Source organism: Cydia splendana, chromosome Z (genome assembly GCF_910591565.1).
Source record: "Cydia splendana chromosome Z, ilCydSple1.2, whole genome shotgun sequence".
Taxonomy (NCBI): Eukaryota; Metazoa; Arthropoda; class Insecta; order Lepidoptera; family Tortricidae; genus Cydia; species Cydia splendana.
In genome coordinates, this window is record NC_085987.1 from 13,994,053 (window position 1) to 14,012,991 (window position 18,939).

An 18,939-nucleotide genomic window follows, 5' to 3' on the forward strand; every position below is an offset into this window, starting at 1 on the left:
GGCTGATGTAGCCGATCTTGTTAGTAAAAGTTCGCGAACATTGCAGCCATTGCAGGCATGTGAGCACACCGTTTACATAGTTATAGGGTATTGCCGCAGGTGGTCTGGCTTTTATTCTATCACGCTTGGCATCAAGCTCTAAGCGCCGCTGAGATTCAAAATCGGTTATCTTGGCATTTATTGCAGCTCGCCATGGTCTAAGATCCCACGATCCCGTTTCTATGGTCGACCTTCACCAATCTGTCTGACGGATGAAACTATGAAAATATGAAAGAAAATATGTTCCTGAACATAAAAAAATAGGGTTGCCTAAAGAAATCCGGTCAAGGCTATTTTTAATAAATTTTTGAAAAAAAATTTTTTTCTTCAAATTTCACCGATTTGTCTGACAAACGAAATAAGTTCCAATGGAAAGTATAGAACTTGTACAACATAAATCAACTAGGTTGCCTATCTTTTTCCGGTCACTATTATGTGGTTGCCATGTTTAAACAGGTGCGTTTTTATCGATAATTGCACTCATCTGTCTGACGCTTGAATTATACATCAAAATGTTGGTAATTTTATTGCGAATACAGTGGCATAGGGTTGCCTGCGAAAATCCGGTCACAAATAAGGGTTGCCAGGCTTTTAAGTAAAATAACAAGGGAAGACTTTTACCGATAACGCATAAACGGCTTAACCTATCAAGTTTGTTTTAATTTTGTTTGAATGAGTTTTTTAAGCACTATTTTTATGATTTTTTTCATATTTTTTGGATAAATGGTTCAAAAGTTAGAAGGAATACCCGTATTTTGTTCTTTCTAAATTTTTATTTCCAAAACGGTTAACTTTATCAAAAAATATTGTTTGCAGTCCCCTATTTATTTTTAAAGACCTATCCAACGACATCCCACACCTTAGGGTTGAAACGAAAAAAAAAAAGCCACACACTTAGTTTCTTTCGAAGCGTTTAATTCCGATCTTCACTTTATCAAAAAATGTTTATAGAAAACCCCCATTTATTTTCAAAGACCTATCCAACGACACCCCACATTATAGGGTTGAAACGATGTAAAAATATTCACACACGTTTTGTGTCTCTTAAAGCTATTATTTCCAAAAATATTCACTTTATCAAAAAATGTTAGGTAGTAGTTAGATAGGTATTTTAAAATAAATAGGGGTCTTAGAAAAACATTTTTTGATTAAGTGAATGTTTTCGGAAATAATCGCTTTGAAAGAATCAAAATGTACGTGATTTTTTTACCGTTTTAACCCTACAGTGTGGGGTGTCGTTGGATAGGTCTTTAAAAATAAATAGTGGTATGCAAACAATATTTTTTGATAAAGTTAACCGTTTTGGAAATAATAATTTGGAAAGAACAAAATAAGGGTATTCCTTCTAACTTTTGAACCATTGATCCAAAACATATGAAAAAAATCATAAAAATAGTGCTTAAAAAACTCATTCAAACAAAATTAAAACAAACTTGATAGGTTAAGCCGTTTATGAGTTATCGGTAAAAGTCTTCCCTTCTTATTTTACTTAAAAGCCTGGCAACCCTTATTTGTGACCGGATTTTCGCAGGCAACCCTATGCCACTGTATTCGCAATAAAATTACCAACATTTTGATGTATAATTCAAGCGTCAGACAGATGAGTGCAATTATCGATAAAAACGCACCTGTTTAAACATGGCAACCACATAATAGTGACCGGAAAAAAATAGGCAACCTAGTTGATTTATATTGTACAAGTTCTATACTTTCCATTGGAACTTATTTCGTTTGTCAGACAAATCGGTGTAATTTGAAGAAAAAAATTTTTATTCAAAAATTTATTAAAAATAGCCTTGACCGGATTTCTTTAGGCAACCCTAGTTTTTTATGTTCAGGAACATATTTTCTTTCATATTTTCATAGTTTTATCCGTCAGACAGATTGGTGAAGGTCCGATGTATGGGGGATCTCCTACTACCATTCCGTACGCACGGCTGCCTGCTGCTCCCATCGCGAGGGCTCTACGCCACACTTTTTCATGTGACGCTTAAGCACATCTTTGTACCTAAGGAATTGGCCGCCCTGTTTCCGCTTGCCCTCCTCAAGCTCAGAATAGAATATGTGCTTAGCCACACGCCGGTCGTTCATCCGCGAAACGTGACCGCACCACCGAAGCTGACGTCGCATGAGGTATACCTCGATTCCACCCACATTTGCTCTACGCAGCACTTCGGTGTTCCGAACACGATCAGACCATCGGATCTTCAGTATCTTACGTAGGCATCTGAGGTGGAATCGATCCAGCTTACGAATATGGCGGCGATAAATGGTCCACGTTTCAGCAGAGTAAAGGAGGTTAGGCAACACGACTGCTATGTACACGGAGATCTTAGTGGCCAATTTCAAGTCGTGTGAGCTGAGAATCTTGTGATCTAGCCTACCGAAAGCTGCTGCCGCAGCCCCGATTCTGCTGTTAACTTCAGCATCAAGATCGCACTTGGAGGTTATCGTGCTCCCCAGATAGCGGAACTTGTCAACCTGCTTCAGCTGGTCCTCGCCGAGTCTGACGACCAGTGTCTGTTGACTGAGCACGTCCAGCGACATCACTTCAGTCTTCTTGACACTGATCTTGAGCCCAAATCTGCGGCAAGACTCGTCGAAACTGGACATGAGCTGTTGCATGCCGTCTGGGGACTCAGTCACAAAGCACAAGTCGTCTGCATACATGATCTCTGTGATCACTGCGTATGAGAGTTTTGTGCGTGCTTTGAATCTGGCCAGGTTAAAAATGTTGCCGTCAGTGCGATAGCGGACGCGAACACCTTCGGAGCATGTCGATAAGACTTCTCGGACTACAACTGAAAAATACAGCGCGAACAGAGTGGGTGCTAGGACGCAACCTTGCTTCACCCCGCACGTAACGGGGAAGAAGTGCGATTATTCATCGTCGATAGCCACGCAGCACTCCATGTCGTCATGCAGGAGTCTAACTAGTCTTACAAACTTCTCCGTACATCCAAGCTTGCTCAGAACCACCCAGAGGGCTTCACGAGGCACGCTGTCAAATGCTTTCTCAAGGTCAACAAAACAGAGGAACAGTTGTCGACCTTGTTCTCTGCTCTTCTCTTGTAGTTGACGCACTGAGAATATGGCTTCACAGGTGCCTCGGTCTGGCCGGAAGCCAAACTGGGTCTCTGGGACCAGCTTTTCGGATACATCCATAAGGCGGTTTAGTAAAACTCTGGCAAAGACTTTCCCGGGGACCGATAACAGCGAAATACCACGGTAAGAATTGCAATCAGAACGGTCGCCTTTGCTCTTGTATAACGCCCTGATGCGCGAGACTTTGTAGTCATGAGGGACTTGTTCTTTTTCCCATACAAGAGCAAAGAGTTTCCACATAGCTGATTGCAACTCCTCGCCGCCGTATTTAATCAGTTCTCCTGGTATAAAGTCAATGCCAGCCGCACGCTTATTTTGCTGTTGTTTGATAGCGAGAGCAACCTCGTGACCTGACAGTGGCTTATCCAGCTCAACGGCAATAGGGAGTTGAGGCATTGACCTGATGTGTTCTAGATCTGCTGCTCGATCAACGTTCAACAGAGTGTTGAAGTGTTCTGCCCACCGTGTCAATACCTCATCCTTACTTTTAAGAAGGCCTTCACCATTACAAGGCTTCAGTGGCACTTTTGCAGGTGGTGTGGTATTCGTAAGGTTCCTGATCTCTTTGTAGAACTCCCCTAACTGGTTAGTGTCCACGAGCAACTGCATGTGGCGAGCCTTATCCTGCCACCATTTGTCCTTAATTTCCCTGGAAAGTTTACGCAGACTTATGTTACTCTGCCGTAACCCCGCAACGTTTCCACCTTGGCTAGCACTGCCGTGCTGCTGAAGAAGACGACGGTGTTTGCTAATAGCTTCTGTAAGGACCGTGTCATTTTCATCAAACCAGTCCTCATGCTTACGGACTCTTTTGCCCAATACGGACTTAGCAGAGTCTAATATGTGAGATGACACAGTTTTCCAGATAGTATCAACATCTCCCGTGCTCATATCTACTGACATGATTTTTGAACTCAAGGCTTCAACATATCTCTCCATGGCCTCGCGGTCATTGAGCCTGTCCACATTAATACATACCGGCTTTGATCTTTCACTTCTACGAGGATAACGGAGACGAAGGCGCAGCTTCGCAATTACAAGTCTGTGGTCGGTCCAGCAGTGAGCGCCCCGCATTACGCGGGTGACTTGGACCTGGGAAATGTCTCTTTGCCGCACGATTGCGTAATCTATTAGATGCCAGTGCTTGGACTTAGGGTGCATCCACGTGTTCTTGTGCTTAGCTGGAAGTCGGAACATGGTGTTCGTAATCGCCAGACGGTATTGCGCACAAAGGCTAAGCAACAGTTGTCCGTTGCTATTCATGTTGCCTACGCCGTGTCTGCCCAGAACTTCAGGCCAAGCTTCAAAATCGCGACCAACTCTGGCATTGAAATCACCCAGTAGAACTATCTGCTCCATGGGAGGTACGCAATCGATGCAACGTGCAAGTTCCTCATAAAATTGGATTGGTCCTTGACGTCATCAGATTTGCTATACTATTTGCAATGCTATACTATATATTTTGGGTTACATAGTGCTGCAGACATTTTGCACTATCGATATAGTGCAAAATGTCTGCAGCACTATGTATAATTGAGGTTAACGCCATCTAGCGTTGTATCGTCGCATTACTTGAAACCCCTAAGCACATCACTGAGTACTACTGGTACTACCGTTATATTAATACCAGTTTGAGGGAATCTCACTAGATGGCAATTAAATCAAACAACAATGACATTGTCCGTCACACATAACATAAGTCACGCAAGCGCCCTGCGCCGCCTACATGAAACAGCAGGCTCAGACATACATTTTCGCCGTGCGGTAGAAAGAGAGGAGAGACGCCTTACGCGTTACGCTGTCTCGAGTTTATCATTTTTTCCCCACCTTAAAAGTGCACAGCGCCGCTAAAGAAGTTTTCACTTCAAAAATAGAAATAATACACTGTCTTCAATATTTTCTACATAGGGGTCAATCAATATATCGTTTGCACCTATTCTACTTTACGAATAACGTCTAGGAAATCTAACAACCCGAGACGATATCCGAACGGGCCGTAGTTATTGATCTTCGGAGGCCTACCGCGAACAACGAAGTTTGCAAATTGCGAGTATCTTTCTCAATTACACCTTAATTGTGGTAAAAGAGAAAGATGCGCGCAATTTGCGAAATTCGGTGTTCACGGTAAACCCTCGTTATCTAACGCGCTTCACAGTAGTTGTGTACTACACAGCTAACACAATGTGTAGTGTGAAATTTTATGAATTTGGTTACTCATTTAGGATTCTGAATGAAGTAAGATGTGTGAAGCGCTTAAACCTGTCCACATTTAGGCGCTTTTATATAATTTATTTTATTGGATCCGGGTATCAACAGCTATTCTTTGATAGAGGCCATAGAATGCAGGCCACCTGTCCTGAAGCATGCAAGTTTTAAAGTTCAGGGCATATGTCAGAACTAATGCCCTGAAAATATAAAGTACTTATGTATATTTTTTTCTATTGGGTCAACCCCAAAATGGTAAAAAGTTCGGCAAATCATAATGACATTCTGGGTCGGCCCCATAGTAAAAGTTATTCAGTATGGCCTAGGTACATAATGCACCCCTCAGAGTATGGTCAGACATAACAAAAACGCCCTGTATGGTTGCAAATATTGCAATCATGTGCAAATTAATAAAAAAACTTGGCAAACTTATATTACTTTATTAGAATGTTGTACAAAAGTTCAATAGGTAACTGATGCAGATAGCAACCAGTGACTTCACTTAAAAATCTTCCAATGCCTAACATCGCGTGCTGCGGCCGCCGCATAAGCCAGATGTACCAAAAATTATGCACAAGTTGTTGATGTGGCATAATGTGGAAATCGACCCTGGCGTCTACATTTTTCAAATTGGCTGAAACTATGACTGGCTACTGGATGCAGGTTACGTTTGACGCCAAGAGCCGCGTAACGGTCTCGTGGCAGCCAGCTATTCCAAAAGTTTCGTACGAGTTGTTAATGTGGCATAGAGGTGACAGTGAAGTTGCTGGCCAGCGGCTGCAGGGTGTGCTTGACGTCCAGAGCTGTGCGCGGGTCGCGCAGGGCGGCGGCGGCGTGCGCGAGCTGCAGCGCGCACTCGGGCGGCGCGCCGGCGGGCAGCGCGGCGCACTCGCGCTCCAGCGCGGCGCCCACGCACGCCAGCAGCTCGGAGAAGCCTAGCGAGATCGCGGCGCGGCGCAGTCGGTTCAGTTCCTGTAACAATTTAGGCCTTAATTAGTAAGTAAGTAACACTTTATTGCACGGAAGAGAGGAATACAGGTACATCAGATAGAACATTAAATTTAGTACAAGGGCGAACTTATCCTAAATTAGTCACCGTAGTCTGTGTACACGTCACATTGAATGGGAATACAGTAACACTTCTATAAAACATGACGTCGCGGACGACGTCAACCGTAGAAGCAAATCAATAATGTATAAAAATACACTCTTTTTTTTGGGCAGTCGTGTAATAATGATAACTTATTAGCAAAACTTTATTACCTAATTTATACTTACTTAGTCTAAGAAAAAATCGTCCCCCAAATCAGACAGCTGAAGTAGATGTCGCTGCACGCCTCATACGTTACGAGGTAAATCTGACTGTCAAAAGTTGTCGATAATCCAGTGACCAAAAAAACATACGGCGTAGTACAGCGCCATCTGTTTCAGCTGTCGAACTACAAGACACGGTTTTATCTTAGAATTTCCATCTTATACAATCACGAACTGATTGCTATTAGGTAATCGCTATGAAGAGATTTGGAGGGTCAGCGCTGGTCAAGGGTCTCCCCAGATATATCGACGCGCATTCTGCAAAATCCGATAGGAAAAAGCTTTATGTCCGCACAACAAGCGAAAAAGCCGTCGACGCGTCGGGAGGCGCCGGCCGATGCGAGCCGAGTCGAACGACTTTTTCGCAGTTATTGCGCGGACATAATAGTACATTATTGCAGAGGCCGGGAAAGGGCAATTCGTGGATGAGTTTCGATTTTGACAAAGAAGACGAATCCACGAATTGCTTATCCTGACGAGGTATATATAGTGCTTTTCTCCAAACATGCGAGGAAATAAGGTAAAATAATAATTATATCGAACCTTCACATCCAAAACGTCAAAAACAATTTCCCATTTTAATTAATTTAAAAAAATTAAAGGCACAAACTTATTGTGTCATTCAGTACCATTCAATATTCGTTCATTCAATATAATTGTGCAATATAGTTGGTTAAAATCAATTTGTCAGTCAGTAAGAACCAGGAAAACTATACCCATCCTTTTCTTTTGGGTGCTAGTACGAGTGTAAGACAAAGATAGTATGATTCTCTGCTTAGAGAATATAACCAAACGGGGTGGTCATTAACAGGCGTTCCCCTCTGTCGAAAATAGGCGGCCAATGGTCAACCACATGTCAATCACATGTATGGACTGACGTTTATTTGACATGGTTCTTTTGACGTTACGTATACATTTGATGTGCCCCTCCCCCGCAAAAAACGGCAGATTATTTTGTACCGAAAATTATATACATGGCGTCTCCGTTTGGTTATATCCTTTAAGATTCTCTCTGTCTATGTTTGAAATGAGAAAGTCTTTTGACAAACTATATAAGCTTTATGAACACGGATGAGATCTTTAAAAAAATATAAAAATAATCTTTGATTTTATTAAGCAGTATTCGCACGATCATACACGTGCACAACGGTCTTGTAAGAACGAGACAAGTAAGGTCGTTTATGTTACTATCTCACTCTATCCTATAGCTTGAAATGATAGCTGATCGCGTCGTGTAGACGCGGCTCGCGGCAATAATAATTGGCTGTTTGCTTTTTTTATTTTTAAAAAGTAAAAAACACTACAGTAAAGCCCCGCATTCACACTCCTACCTTGTAGTCCGCCTCGTTGGGTAGGATTGTGTATGGGGGTTGCGGACTACGAGCCGTCCTACAAACGGCTAAACGGTAGGACGGCTCGTAGTCTGCAACCCCCATACACAATCCTACCCAACGAGGCGGACTACAAGGTAGGAGTGTGAATGTGGGGCTTAATACGTTATTATGGCCGTAACACACTATCGCACCGCACCAAGGTCATTGTGCGACGCACCGATAAGTAAGAGCGAGAAAGAGATATCGATTTCTCGCTCTTGCTTATGGGTGCGTCGCACAATGACCTTGGTGCGGTGCGATAGTGTGTTACAACTATTACTGTTGTTTTTTTTTTACTTCCCGTCCGCTAGAACAGGACAGCGATAGTTTGATTTTTTAAAATTAGAGTTGACAATAACAAAGAACTTCCCGTGCTATTTTTGCTACAATAAGGTGAACATTTCCGAGCATATTGGAGAAAAGCTTTTTCCTATCGGATTTTGCCGATTCCGCGTCGACATATGTGAGGGAATCTCAAGTGTTACCTTGTAGAGGTGCTGCGTCTTGTCGGGCAGCTTGCGCGCGTGTCGCAGCACCTTCTGCACGTCGGCGAGCAGCGCGTGCGGCCGCGCCCACGCGCAGCCCGCGCCGCCGCCGCTGTAGGAGCGCCACGACCGCACCGGGTACGTCTCCGCTGATAAACATACAATAGGCTACATTCCTACTAGTCAAATCAGCTTCTTTATTAGAACTGTCAAAACGATTCGCTAATATGGAATTTATATGAAAACTAATGTAGTGACGGCACGGTAAACTCACCTACTTTTTATATTTCAATCCGATTTATTAAATACAAATTGTGTTTAAAAATAGCTGTTAACTATGTTTTTCTAATAATTATCTGGTGCTATATTTCGTGCACGGTTTGAAATAATTTATTTTAAGTACAGGAAACATCCCTATTGGCTGTTAACACAAACTTGTACGCGCTATGAAATTCCTGAGCTTGTAACTCATTCTATTGTATTTCTCATTAGTCATTATCTTACATCTGAACTAATTTTCATATTATACAGTGTGGAAAAATAAGTCGGGCCCTGGAGGGAAACTACCTTAAATCCTTAAGTTGGCTCATTTTACTTAAAGGAGACATTCCTTTATTTTTAAAAATCGAACACCTCTGTAAAAAGTTATGCGTGGTCATACATAAAAAAAATATATATATATATACGCGTCGACTTGAGAACCTCCTCCGTTTTTTTTTTTCGTCGGTTGAAAAGAAACAAAACTGCATTCTGCCTTAGGTGTCTGGTTAGGTGGACCTTATTACAAAAGGCATAAGGCAAAAGGCATCAACGATGTACAGTTAACAGTGTGGGCGATGGTACTTACAATTAAACATGCAATAATGTGAAACGGGTCCAAGTGCAGTTGCAAGATTACTAAGATTAGAATAAAACAGAAAGAAATATCGGCAAACTATACTTAAATCCACTTCTACAAATGAATTGTAGGTATTGTTGGTATAAATATTTAAAATGGTAGTTTTATTGAACTCGTTAGGCATAAAATCCAAATTACACATGTAAATAGGTTAACCGACACTCGATTTCCCGCCGTCCATTTTTCCGCAAACGACACTGATTGAAGCGAACTGAAGAGTGATCGAATTATGCAATTAAGGCTATTGTCAATTCCCCGGCGGTATACGAGTACATAGACAGCAATTAAAAAAATCAGATAGGCATTTAAATTTACGTGTTGTGTATAACAGACACACAAAGATAATATCTTTAGGTATCTGTTAGATTCTAAGTCTACTTCTGCTTAGTCTATACTAAGAAAAGTCTGCAACGATTTTGATAGCATACGCTGTGCAAGTGTTATTTATACGTCATATTTCATAGAAGATTGACGGTTAAAACAACACTTGCACTGCGTGTGCTATCAAAATCGTTACAGACTTTTCTTGGTCTAACACTACTTTATTTAACATTTGTGTTTGATGGATAGAGACAAAGCCTGCTGTCTTAATGAATAAGCGCCCCTAGTTTTTAATTACATACTTAATCATATTAGTAAGTTTGTTTTTGAAGACCATGTGTGTCAATGCCACTGTGGGTGCGCGACAGCAATATAATTATGCGCGTGCAATAGAGACAGGCGGGTTAATGTATGAAATTCTTTGTGGTTAGCGTCCTTACTTTACCTCGGAGTTATTGATGGAATCACACTTTCTACTGCGTGGATACGAGATTGTCAATAAAATTTCGTTTCGCGAGATCAATATTCCTCCCCCTCATTTGGAATTATTACATCAATAATCTTGTTATAATTAATTATAAGTATTATAACTAATCCCAATGCGATTAATATGTTCTACGCGGAAAAACCGCGGGTAAAAACTAGTGTTAATAATTCGCGTTCACGTCACGTCATCGCCATCGTTGGCGCCCTATTATGCACGTCCGCATAATTAATCTCATCAGATCGATACAACGGAGCCCACACAAAGCAAGCCACTTAGCTAGATACCTACGTATCTGCCGCGTGCCCAAACACATGCTATTAATATGCATAATTAATAATCAAATAATATCACTACGCCTACGTGAACAGTAGAGACGTTTGCAAGTGCATGAAGTTACCTGTCGGATGATCCTTTTAAAATATTTTGCGACTTATTCACTTATGAAATGATATTGTTTTGTTTGTGTAAGCTATAAGATGGTATATTATTGTCTAACTTCCACCCGTAACTTTACAGCGTAAAAATATTAAACCTCATTTTTACAATTAAAAAATGAAACAATACATAGGAACATCTTAAATAATTACGAAAGTAACTATTCGTCAAACCCGTTCCTTCCGGTGCAAAAGTGCCCATAATACTCACGGCATTACCCCGCTGGATGGCTATGGACAGCCTCTTTACCAGAAACGATTCGGAGCAGGGATCCTCTCCCTTTTGCCTGAGTCGACGGCCTATGTCACGCACAAATTGTTTCGCGTCAGCACCCCATCAGCCCGCCGTTTCCACCGCAAAAGGGACGAAAATATACCCGCAACGAGTCACCGTCGAGTAACGTACCCAGTTGAGGGGAGGGTAACGCCTGCAGCCAAGCCCCTGATTCTGGCCGCGCCACTGCCAGAAGCCTTGCGCCACACCCGAAGCGTTCCCAATCAGACCGTCCAAGGTGGCCTTACACCCTACATCGTCCCACGGGCGCTGGAGTCTTGGGTTCTCCGGGACGGACGCACCTGGGTTGATAGCCAACCACTGCCTCACAGCGTCGGCCACATGCGGTATACTTACCCCGTCGCCATTTAATGATAACATTTTAGCAACTAGGTCAGCAACCCCATGGGCCGACGCCAAGAAGGCCGGCAGGCTAACGTCCCCCACACGCCGCACCCCAATGCCTCCGTGACGGATTGGCAAACCTGCTTGTGTCCACTGAATATCATCCACGGACACATTGTACAATTTAAAAAATGTTTAAAATTTCAAAGTTCTACTTTTAATGGTTTACTATGCCCGTTATCTTATCATTAATACGTGTTTTTATGTTTTGGAAAATGCTATTCGCTTGTTTTCTTTTTTTTTATCCGCCAGCTTTAATAAATAGCCTTGAAGCATGCCCCCGTGTATACACTTTTCATTGCAAACAAAATTCTTATTGTTGCAAATTCATATTATCCGGTTGCAACAAGAAAAACATACGAAAAAAAAATATATTTGTTAATATTATAAAAATATTTGCGAATAACTCAGCCGAATACGAACATTGGAATTAATGCCCAATGCCGAATAATTACTGAATATTCGGCCCATCTACCTTGCATCTTTGTTAGACTTTTAAACTTTTCATTACAAACATTTTGCATAATTTCACCACGTTTACTACTGATTAAAAATGGCAGAAAGCATAATTTTGTTTTCATAACCACATGCACAACGACACTTTATTCACTTAGCGAGTGCATTGTTTCTTCCAACCGACGACATCACAAAGGCAGAGCCAACATCAGAACAAAACCATTGAATTAGCAGCGCAATTTAACGAGCACGCCGTTTCGGTGCACCGCACATTGTGTCGCATATGAAAATGCGTTAATATTTAACATTTGCTCCACTAGTTTTGGTCTTATTGTCCTGATGTAGGCATCTTACGTTTCGTTACGATTTTACGTGAACGTCGTTAATTTGGGTAGTTTTATGTTATATGGCTATAGATATATAGAACCTAATAGGTTTGAATGATGAACAGGACCTAAAATTTCCTCATGTATCGGCGTGTTTTCGGCCTGCACAAAACCCCAAACAGAAGCGAACCTATAGAAAAATTAAAGCTGCATTCAGAGTTGAGCAATTACTAGCCAGTTTTAACTCTATTATTATAAGATGACAAGACAATAAGTTCGGTCAAAATGATCTGCACACACTTATAGCTACATACGCAGTTGCGGTTGGTACCACGGTGGTGTGACACAATTTCATACTGACATATAGGGGGTTAAGAAGTGCGTATGACGAAGCACTCACAAACCTCATGTGTGCCCATGCCTTTAATTATCATAACAATAAATGTTGATTTCATTTTGATCACAAGCGAGCCGCTTAACAAGATTAGCTGCTGACTGCATGTGTAATGTATACATGTATAGTTACATGGCGGGGTGTTCTCGTCGCACGTGCCCAGCTGGTCGAGCGGGCCGAGCCAGGGCGCGGCGGAGGCGCCGGGCCGCAGCACGCACAGCAGCAGGCACGAGCGCCGCGAGCGCGACGCCTCGTTCCACGCCACCAGCGCGCCCCACCAGTCGCCGCCCAGCTCTACTATTGCCGCCATGTTCTCCACCTACACATAGCTTCATTTTTATTTGGTCTGGCTTGGATTGGAAATTACTACTTCAGTACGAATTAAAGCAGGGACTGTTACCGGTATACATAACTAAAAATCAAAATGTCTCATAGCTTTCACATTATTTCTTTGATATTATAGAATAGTATTTAGGTGTAAGGATAATGATTGATCAGATTAGCTAAATTAAGTGCATAAATATACATAAACAACCAAGATACCAAAATTGAATACCGGTTAATTTGTATGAAAAATATACCGGTATTCGGCCCCTGCACGAAAGTTACATATAAAACCAGAATGACTGTATGCAATCTTGAAAGGCTTCTTGTTTTGTGGTGTAAACTATTTAATAGAACTAACTTATATGGTTAGGTCCTTTCTAAAGATCGCGTTAAACCTCTTATCTACAGTCCCCTATGAACATGATTTACCGCGCAGCAGCATAATACATTGACTTACGCTTGTTGAGAAAAGACGAAAATGCTTCTTGCTTCTACATAAATTTTTGATTGCTCATTATTTAACATATATTCTTATAGTGTGTAGAATCAATTAGAGAATCAACTATGCACTTACAATCGCTGTTAGGTACCTATTGAAAATGTTGGATGTATGTTTATGCGAGGTACCTTGAGCGCTCCATGGAGTAGAACGCAGAAATTAGGCATCTTGCTGGGGTCCAACACTTCTTCATCCGGTGAACTGCCGTCCATGCTCGACCCGTCCTGTGCAATACACATTTTACGTGACAGCTACTACATATAAAATACATATAAAAATCAACTGCCATAGGGAATTAGGGCCCATAATTTGACGGGGGAAGTGTTAGGCTTCGTAATTAGGATTAAATTCACCTGAGGCTCTTTCTTTAATTATTTGTGATTACTACCTTCTATATTTAATTATCAAACAGACCTTTATTGGGGTTTTGGCGCCGTAATTTAATTATCAAACAGACCTTTATTGGGGTTTTGGCGCCGTAATTTAATTATCAAACAGACCTTTATTGGGGTTTTGGCGCCGTAATTTTCTCTGTTGGAAGAGTTTCCGTTTTGAGCTTGCGGCACCACTAGATGCTTGCTTACTGCTATCGGAGTACCTGTGACAATGCATATCATGAATTACTTGGATTAAAAATATATATTTTTACAAAATTGTAAAGTTATAACATACACAAAGAAGATAATAAAGATATTAAGGCGCGTAAAACAGTGCATAATAATATAGCTGTAAATTAAGTTGAGGTATTAAATAGACCCTCCTCTTTATCCTATCCACTACACCTACCTACACACTATCCTGTACACTATGACTTGTGGTAACTTAGTTGTCTAGTCGAATTTTTAGTACCTTTTGCCATGTGTCAAACTCGCTAATATACAATCCCATAACCTCCTAAGCATAAGCCGTACAAAAAAAAAAAAATATTTGCCAGTGAAATTTGAACCCATAGTGTGAGAAATAAAGTCGATTTTGTTTTGTTCAAAAATCGTAAGAAACCAAAGAAATCTATGCAGCTCTGTTGCAATTGCAAACGATTTAAATTTCAACGAATTTAATAAGTCCCATCGGTAGGTCCTTGAGCCTTAGGAGGATAATATTGATCTGGCAGTGCTGCTCGCACAGCCCCGTCATTGCGCGTCCCGCCTGCGTCACACGTAAGCTACACTCACCCAGTTCGCTAACGTGCATGAACCCCATAATGTTGATCTCGTTGGAGAGCGTGTAGGTGGCGGCGTAGCCTTCGTGCACGGCGGGGTGTGGCTCGGGGAACAACTGGACACGTGCCGCGAGCTGCCCGCACTTCAGCGTGCACGAGAACACCTGGTAGTGCTGCTCGCACAGCCGCGTCATCGCGTTCACCGCCTGCGTCACATGTCAAACTAAATAAATAGACATTCTCGAACACTATATACTCGTAGGTATTAACCCTTTTCCAGGCATAGTGCACCTAGCGACCACATACTCGCCAATAGAATTTCAACCTTAGGAATCCGATTTAAGGTTCATATTCGATTGGTCTTTCGGGAAAAGTTACTTATCATTAAATGAATCATCAAAGCTGCATACATTTTAATATATTTGCATTTTTTGGAAAAACCTTGTAGTTGGTGCGGCCTCGAAAAGGGTTAAACAAAGAGGAAGGAACAAATGATAATGGTAGTTCATCTCTTATTTACAATATACACAGGCAGGATCAGGCCGGAGCAGACATGATGTGAGTTATTGGAATTTGAAGTGCTGTCACACATTTGCATTGAAAGTTATAGGAACTTGAAGCTCTGTTACGCATTTGAAAATACTGTTATGTAATTGGCAGTTGTGCATATGACCATGTGTGGTTTTACAATTCAAAAAGAACCGTGATGTACTTTGTGGCAAGCCACCACAGTACAGACTATGTACTCTATGTATAAAAGATCCTTTGGCATTAATAAAGGTGTTCTTCAGTGTGGCTAGGTTAATGGGAATTGTACATAATACTAACAGATAAAAACTTACACTGGCCACTGAAAGTTGGTCTAGGCAATAAACTGATCCTCGACTGACATTTCCACTTGAATTATTAGCAGAAGTAGCCAAATCCACAATTTTCTGGTAAAGTGGCATTGCTGTGAAACAAATTAATAGAATGATTAGTGTTCATTTACAAATATAAATCAAAAAATTATTATGTCTTATTTCTATCAGTAATGAGAACTATAAGCCCTTCATTTGCTGGCATTCAAAAATTCCAAAGGCTCTGAGACATACAAATATTTATTTTTCCATAAATAGAGGCTCAGTCACCACACAAGTTCAGGAACCACTGACAAAACATGTAAGCAATGTTTATTTTGATCATTTATTTAAAGCCAAGAGTGCCAAGACAGTGTAAACTTGGCATGCCAGCATTTAAAATGATTAATGGCAATGAATGAGAGGTGGACCTTACAAGTGCCAGCCTGGGAAGGTCCAGATGGAAAAAGGAAAAGAAGACGGCCCAAGACTGTAAAAATTGTATTTTTTTAAATATTAATTTAAGATATATGTATCTTAGATTAAGTACAAATATTTTATATTGTATTCTGTTACCCAGAAATAAATAGCTTTTTTATTTATTTTATTGGCAATGACATTGTCACTGTGTGACATTACTTGTATTTTATTTTAACATGTTCACTGCGGTATGGGATTAAGGTGTGAAAGAAGATGTCTGGGCCCAGTTTTATAAAGTTACAAGTTACAGGTTACAAGAGTACAGGCGACAGGCACCTGTAATGCACTGTGAACGGCTACAGGTGTTTTATAAATACACATAGATAATTACAGTTGTAAAGAACCACGGTCAATCTCGATTACATGTGAAATCTACAGGTGTGAAGGACATCACTATTTAAAAAAAAAGTCTGTCATAGATACTCTGTGCTCTACTAAATGCTGTGTAAGCTGTGTTATTGTTTGCTGTAAAATATTAATTATTGGAAAAATGCCCAGAAATTAAGGAAAAATCGAGTGGTTGAGAGCGGTGTTCGATGCCAAGGATATACTTTTCGGGCCGTTTTCAGATTCAGATTAAGTTAGATTTCATGAAATATTTACCTAATAAGTAAATAAATACTGTTTCACATTACATTATAAAATGTATCGCTTCGGTAGCGGCTCAAAGATAAGTACGCTGTGTATCGAAAATTATGAATAGTACACTTTACCATAATGTGAATGCACTATACTTAAATAAACAGACGAATGCTAATAAATCAACGACAAATATCGGCACCAATCCTTTTCCGTTTCCTAGTAGATAAAATAAAACGATATCATCAATAAAATCAATATCAAACATATTGTCACTTTATTTCCTATTTACTATATACTTCAGATACATTAACAAAAACTGATGAGGTCAGTGCATGGAAAAATATGCATGCCCTGGCAAAATCGTTGGCGTTGGTGCCTAACAATAAAGAGTAAAGATTAAAATCGCTCAGAAAACTAATAATTTTAATTAAAAATTAAGAATTACAGGACTCAAGACGTATGTCCGTTTTTGTTACAAGTGTACCAATCTACACTTGTAATTTACAATATTTTTATAAAACGCTTGTTCGATTATGAGTTTAAAACTATTAAACTCCCGTATTTTCGTCTATGGTTGACCTACAGGCACTTGTACCTGTAACCTGTAAAATTGTAACACAGTACTTTTATAAAACGCAAATTGTAAAAAACGGAGCAAGTGTTGCCAGTAAACGCCTGTAAACTTGTAACTTGTAACTTTATAAAACTGGGCCCTGATTGTCATAATTAAAAAATGTTATATCATTACCATGCTGCAAACAGGGATCAACAGGTGAGACGATAGGCAAAATGTGAATCCTGACAGGATATGGTGCTGGCAGGGGCAGGTTTTGTATGGCTCTACTCCTACCAATTGGACCTGAGCCTATACTGCCATCAGTTATCTGTACACAAAATGAAACAAGTCATTAGTATATGTGTAACAATAGAGCAGGAAGGACTGTTCAACATTATTATACAACTGCATAAAAACATTAATAAAAGTATTGATTAAACAACAAAAGGGTGATTTGCATCTAGCTCATTTTTAAACTGTGTCATTTTATTTGCTAAGTCTAATCGTCCTGCCTGACAATCATACTTACCAATATGATTTGCATGGGCGTCTGGTATCCCCACTCACTAAGAATAAGCTGACTGACTCCAGACAAAGCTGAGTCCAGGCATGTTTTATCGCCCTCTTCTAGGAGTGGCAGTTTGTTGCGAATATTCTCAAACTCTCGAGTGAATGGAACGGCCACTAAAACAAAACCGCACATTTTTATTATTCGATATCTTAAAACCTTAAGGTTAAACTAACGCCATTTATGATTTAATTCATTACCTTCGCATATGGAAGAGAATGTAACCAAAGCGACGTACTCTAGTCTTGAGTGAACACTTAGAAAATCCAAAAATGAATTGATAGCTGCAGTGGCAACTGTAAGCCGGGTATGATTTTCGATGGGGTCTAATGTGGGCATCGTACGGGACATGGACAAGGACACGTCCAGTAGAATTACCGTCGGCATTTTTACTGTAAATTTAAAATTCCTAATTATATATGGAAACCGGTGTGTATATAATAAGTATAATAACGCATGTTTGACGAATGCTAACTCATAATCGTACAAATCAAGCTTTGTTTATGAGTGAGGTAGGGAGTTGTCAAACAAAATGTCACTTTCGACGTTTATAAAACCGCTCTATTTAAGCTATACTTAAAATCGCCACGGATTAAATGAAAATACACGAAAAAAAAAACCCCTTATGGCGGCAAGACGTGTTTTGAAAACTCTTGTGTAAAATTATTAATTTTATATTCAATTAACGCGTGTCTTTCAGTTATTTGTGTCTTAAATTATTCATAAATTATTAACTTTCTGGTTTTTCATAAATTTGAAGCGGTCCCGACTGTTAAGCCTCCTCCACACTCGTGCGCGAATCGCGGCGCGAAGCCGCGAACGCGAGTGTGGAGTCGATTTTCGCAGACAGCGAAATCGACTCCACACTCGCGTTCGCGGCTTCGCCCGCGATTCACGCGCATAGTCTGGAGGGGGCTTTACAGTCGGGATCCAAAACCAATGTCCCACAATGGAGATGATGGCGCAAATGAAGCTACAAATCACGTAAATAGCTCCGAGAATAGCCTACAAAATGATTCCATGGACTTAATACAACGTGATATGGACTGCGGGTTGATAGAGGAAATGACGACTGATAATGGTGAACCGAATCCATCAGATGACCTAGGGTTACCTAAGGTCAAGGGTAAGCTTAAGGCTAGACAGTTTCCTAAGGTTAGTACTGAGACAGTTGTTACGACAGATCATTCCTATGCGACCAAGAGGAAGGACGATGAATGGACATTAGTTACCAAAAATCCAAAACGCCGTTATGTGTTTAACCCAGACTTATCCGTGGGCACAGAAATAAGCATTACTGGCAAAGATAAGCTGCCGAAACAATTTGCGCTAGCGAAGCTATTAAAAAGTCATGATATTCTAGGTATCATTAGAGTCAGGTACGTTAATTCATATAAAGTGCTTGTCCAATTT

General features: G+C 40.6%; 1 protein-coding gene across 1 annotated transcript; it reads right to left on the reverse strand.

Annotated features, from left to right (window-relative positions):
- Window positions 1–5,773: 5,773 nt before the first annotated feature.
- On the reverse strand, window positions 5,774–18,012 carry LOC134805282 (integrator complex subunit 14). The gene is made up of 10 exons (XM_063778597.1): window positions 17,727–18,012; window positions 17,488–17,642; window positions 17,151–17,286; window positions 15,344–15,453; window positions 14,515–14,707; window positions 13,843–13,940; window positions 13,471–13,566; window positions 12,649–12,835; window positions 8,522–8,670; window positions 5,774–6,321 (listed from the first exon to the last, which is right to left on the reverse strand). The coding sequence occupies exons 1-10, from the start codon at window positions 17,911–17,913 to the stop codon at window positions 6,085–6,087; spliced, it is 1,548 nt and encodes a 515-aa protein (XP_063634667.1). The 5' UTR covers window positions 17,914–18,012; the 3' UTR covers window positions 5,774–6,084.
- Window positions 18,013–18,939: the final 927 nt, after the last annotated feature.

What these genes read in the sequence shown, in the direction of transcription:
- LOC134805282 (XM_063778597.1), bottom strand. Translation starts at nt 17,913, where the DNA reads ATGCCGACGGTAATTCTACTGGACGTGTCCTTGTCCATGTCCCGTACG. An exon ending in TACTCCATGGAGCGCTCAAG is followed by an intron (nt 12,836 to 13,470) that starts GTACCTCGCATA and finishes AGCTATGTGTAG; the next exon opens with GTGGAGAACATGGCGGCAAT. An exon ending in AGACGCAGCACCTCTACAAG is followed by an intron (nt 6,322 to 8,521) that starts GTAACACTTGAG and finishes AAATTGTTACAG; the next exon opens with GAACTGAACCGACTGCGCCG.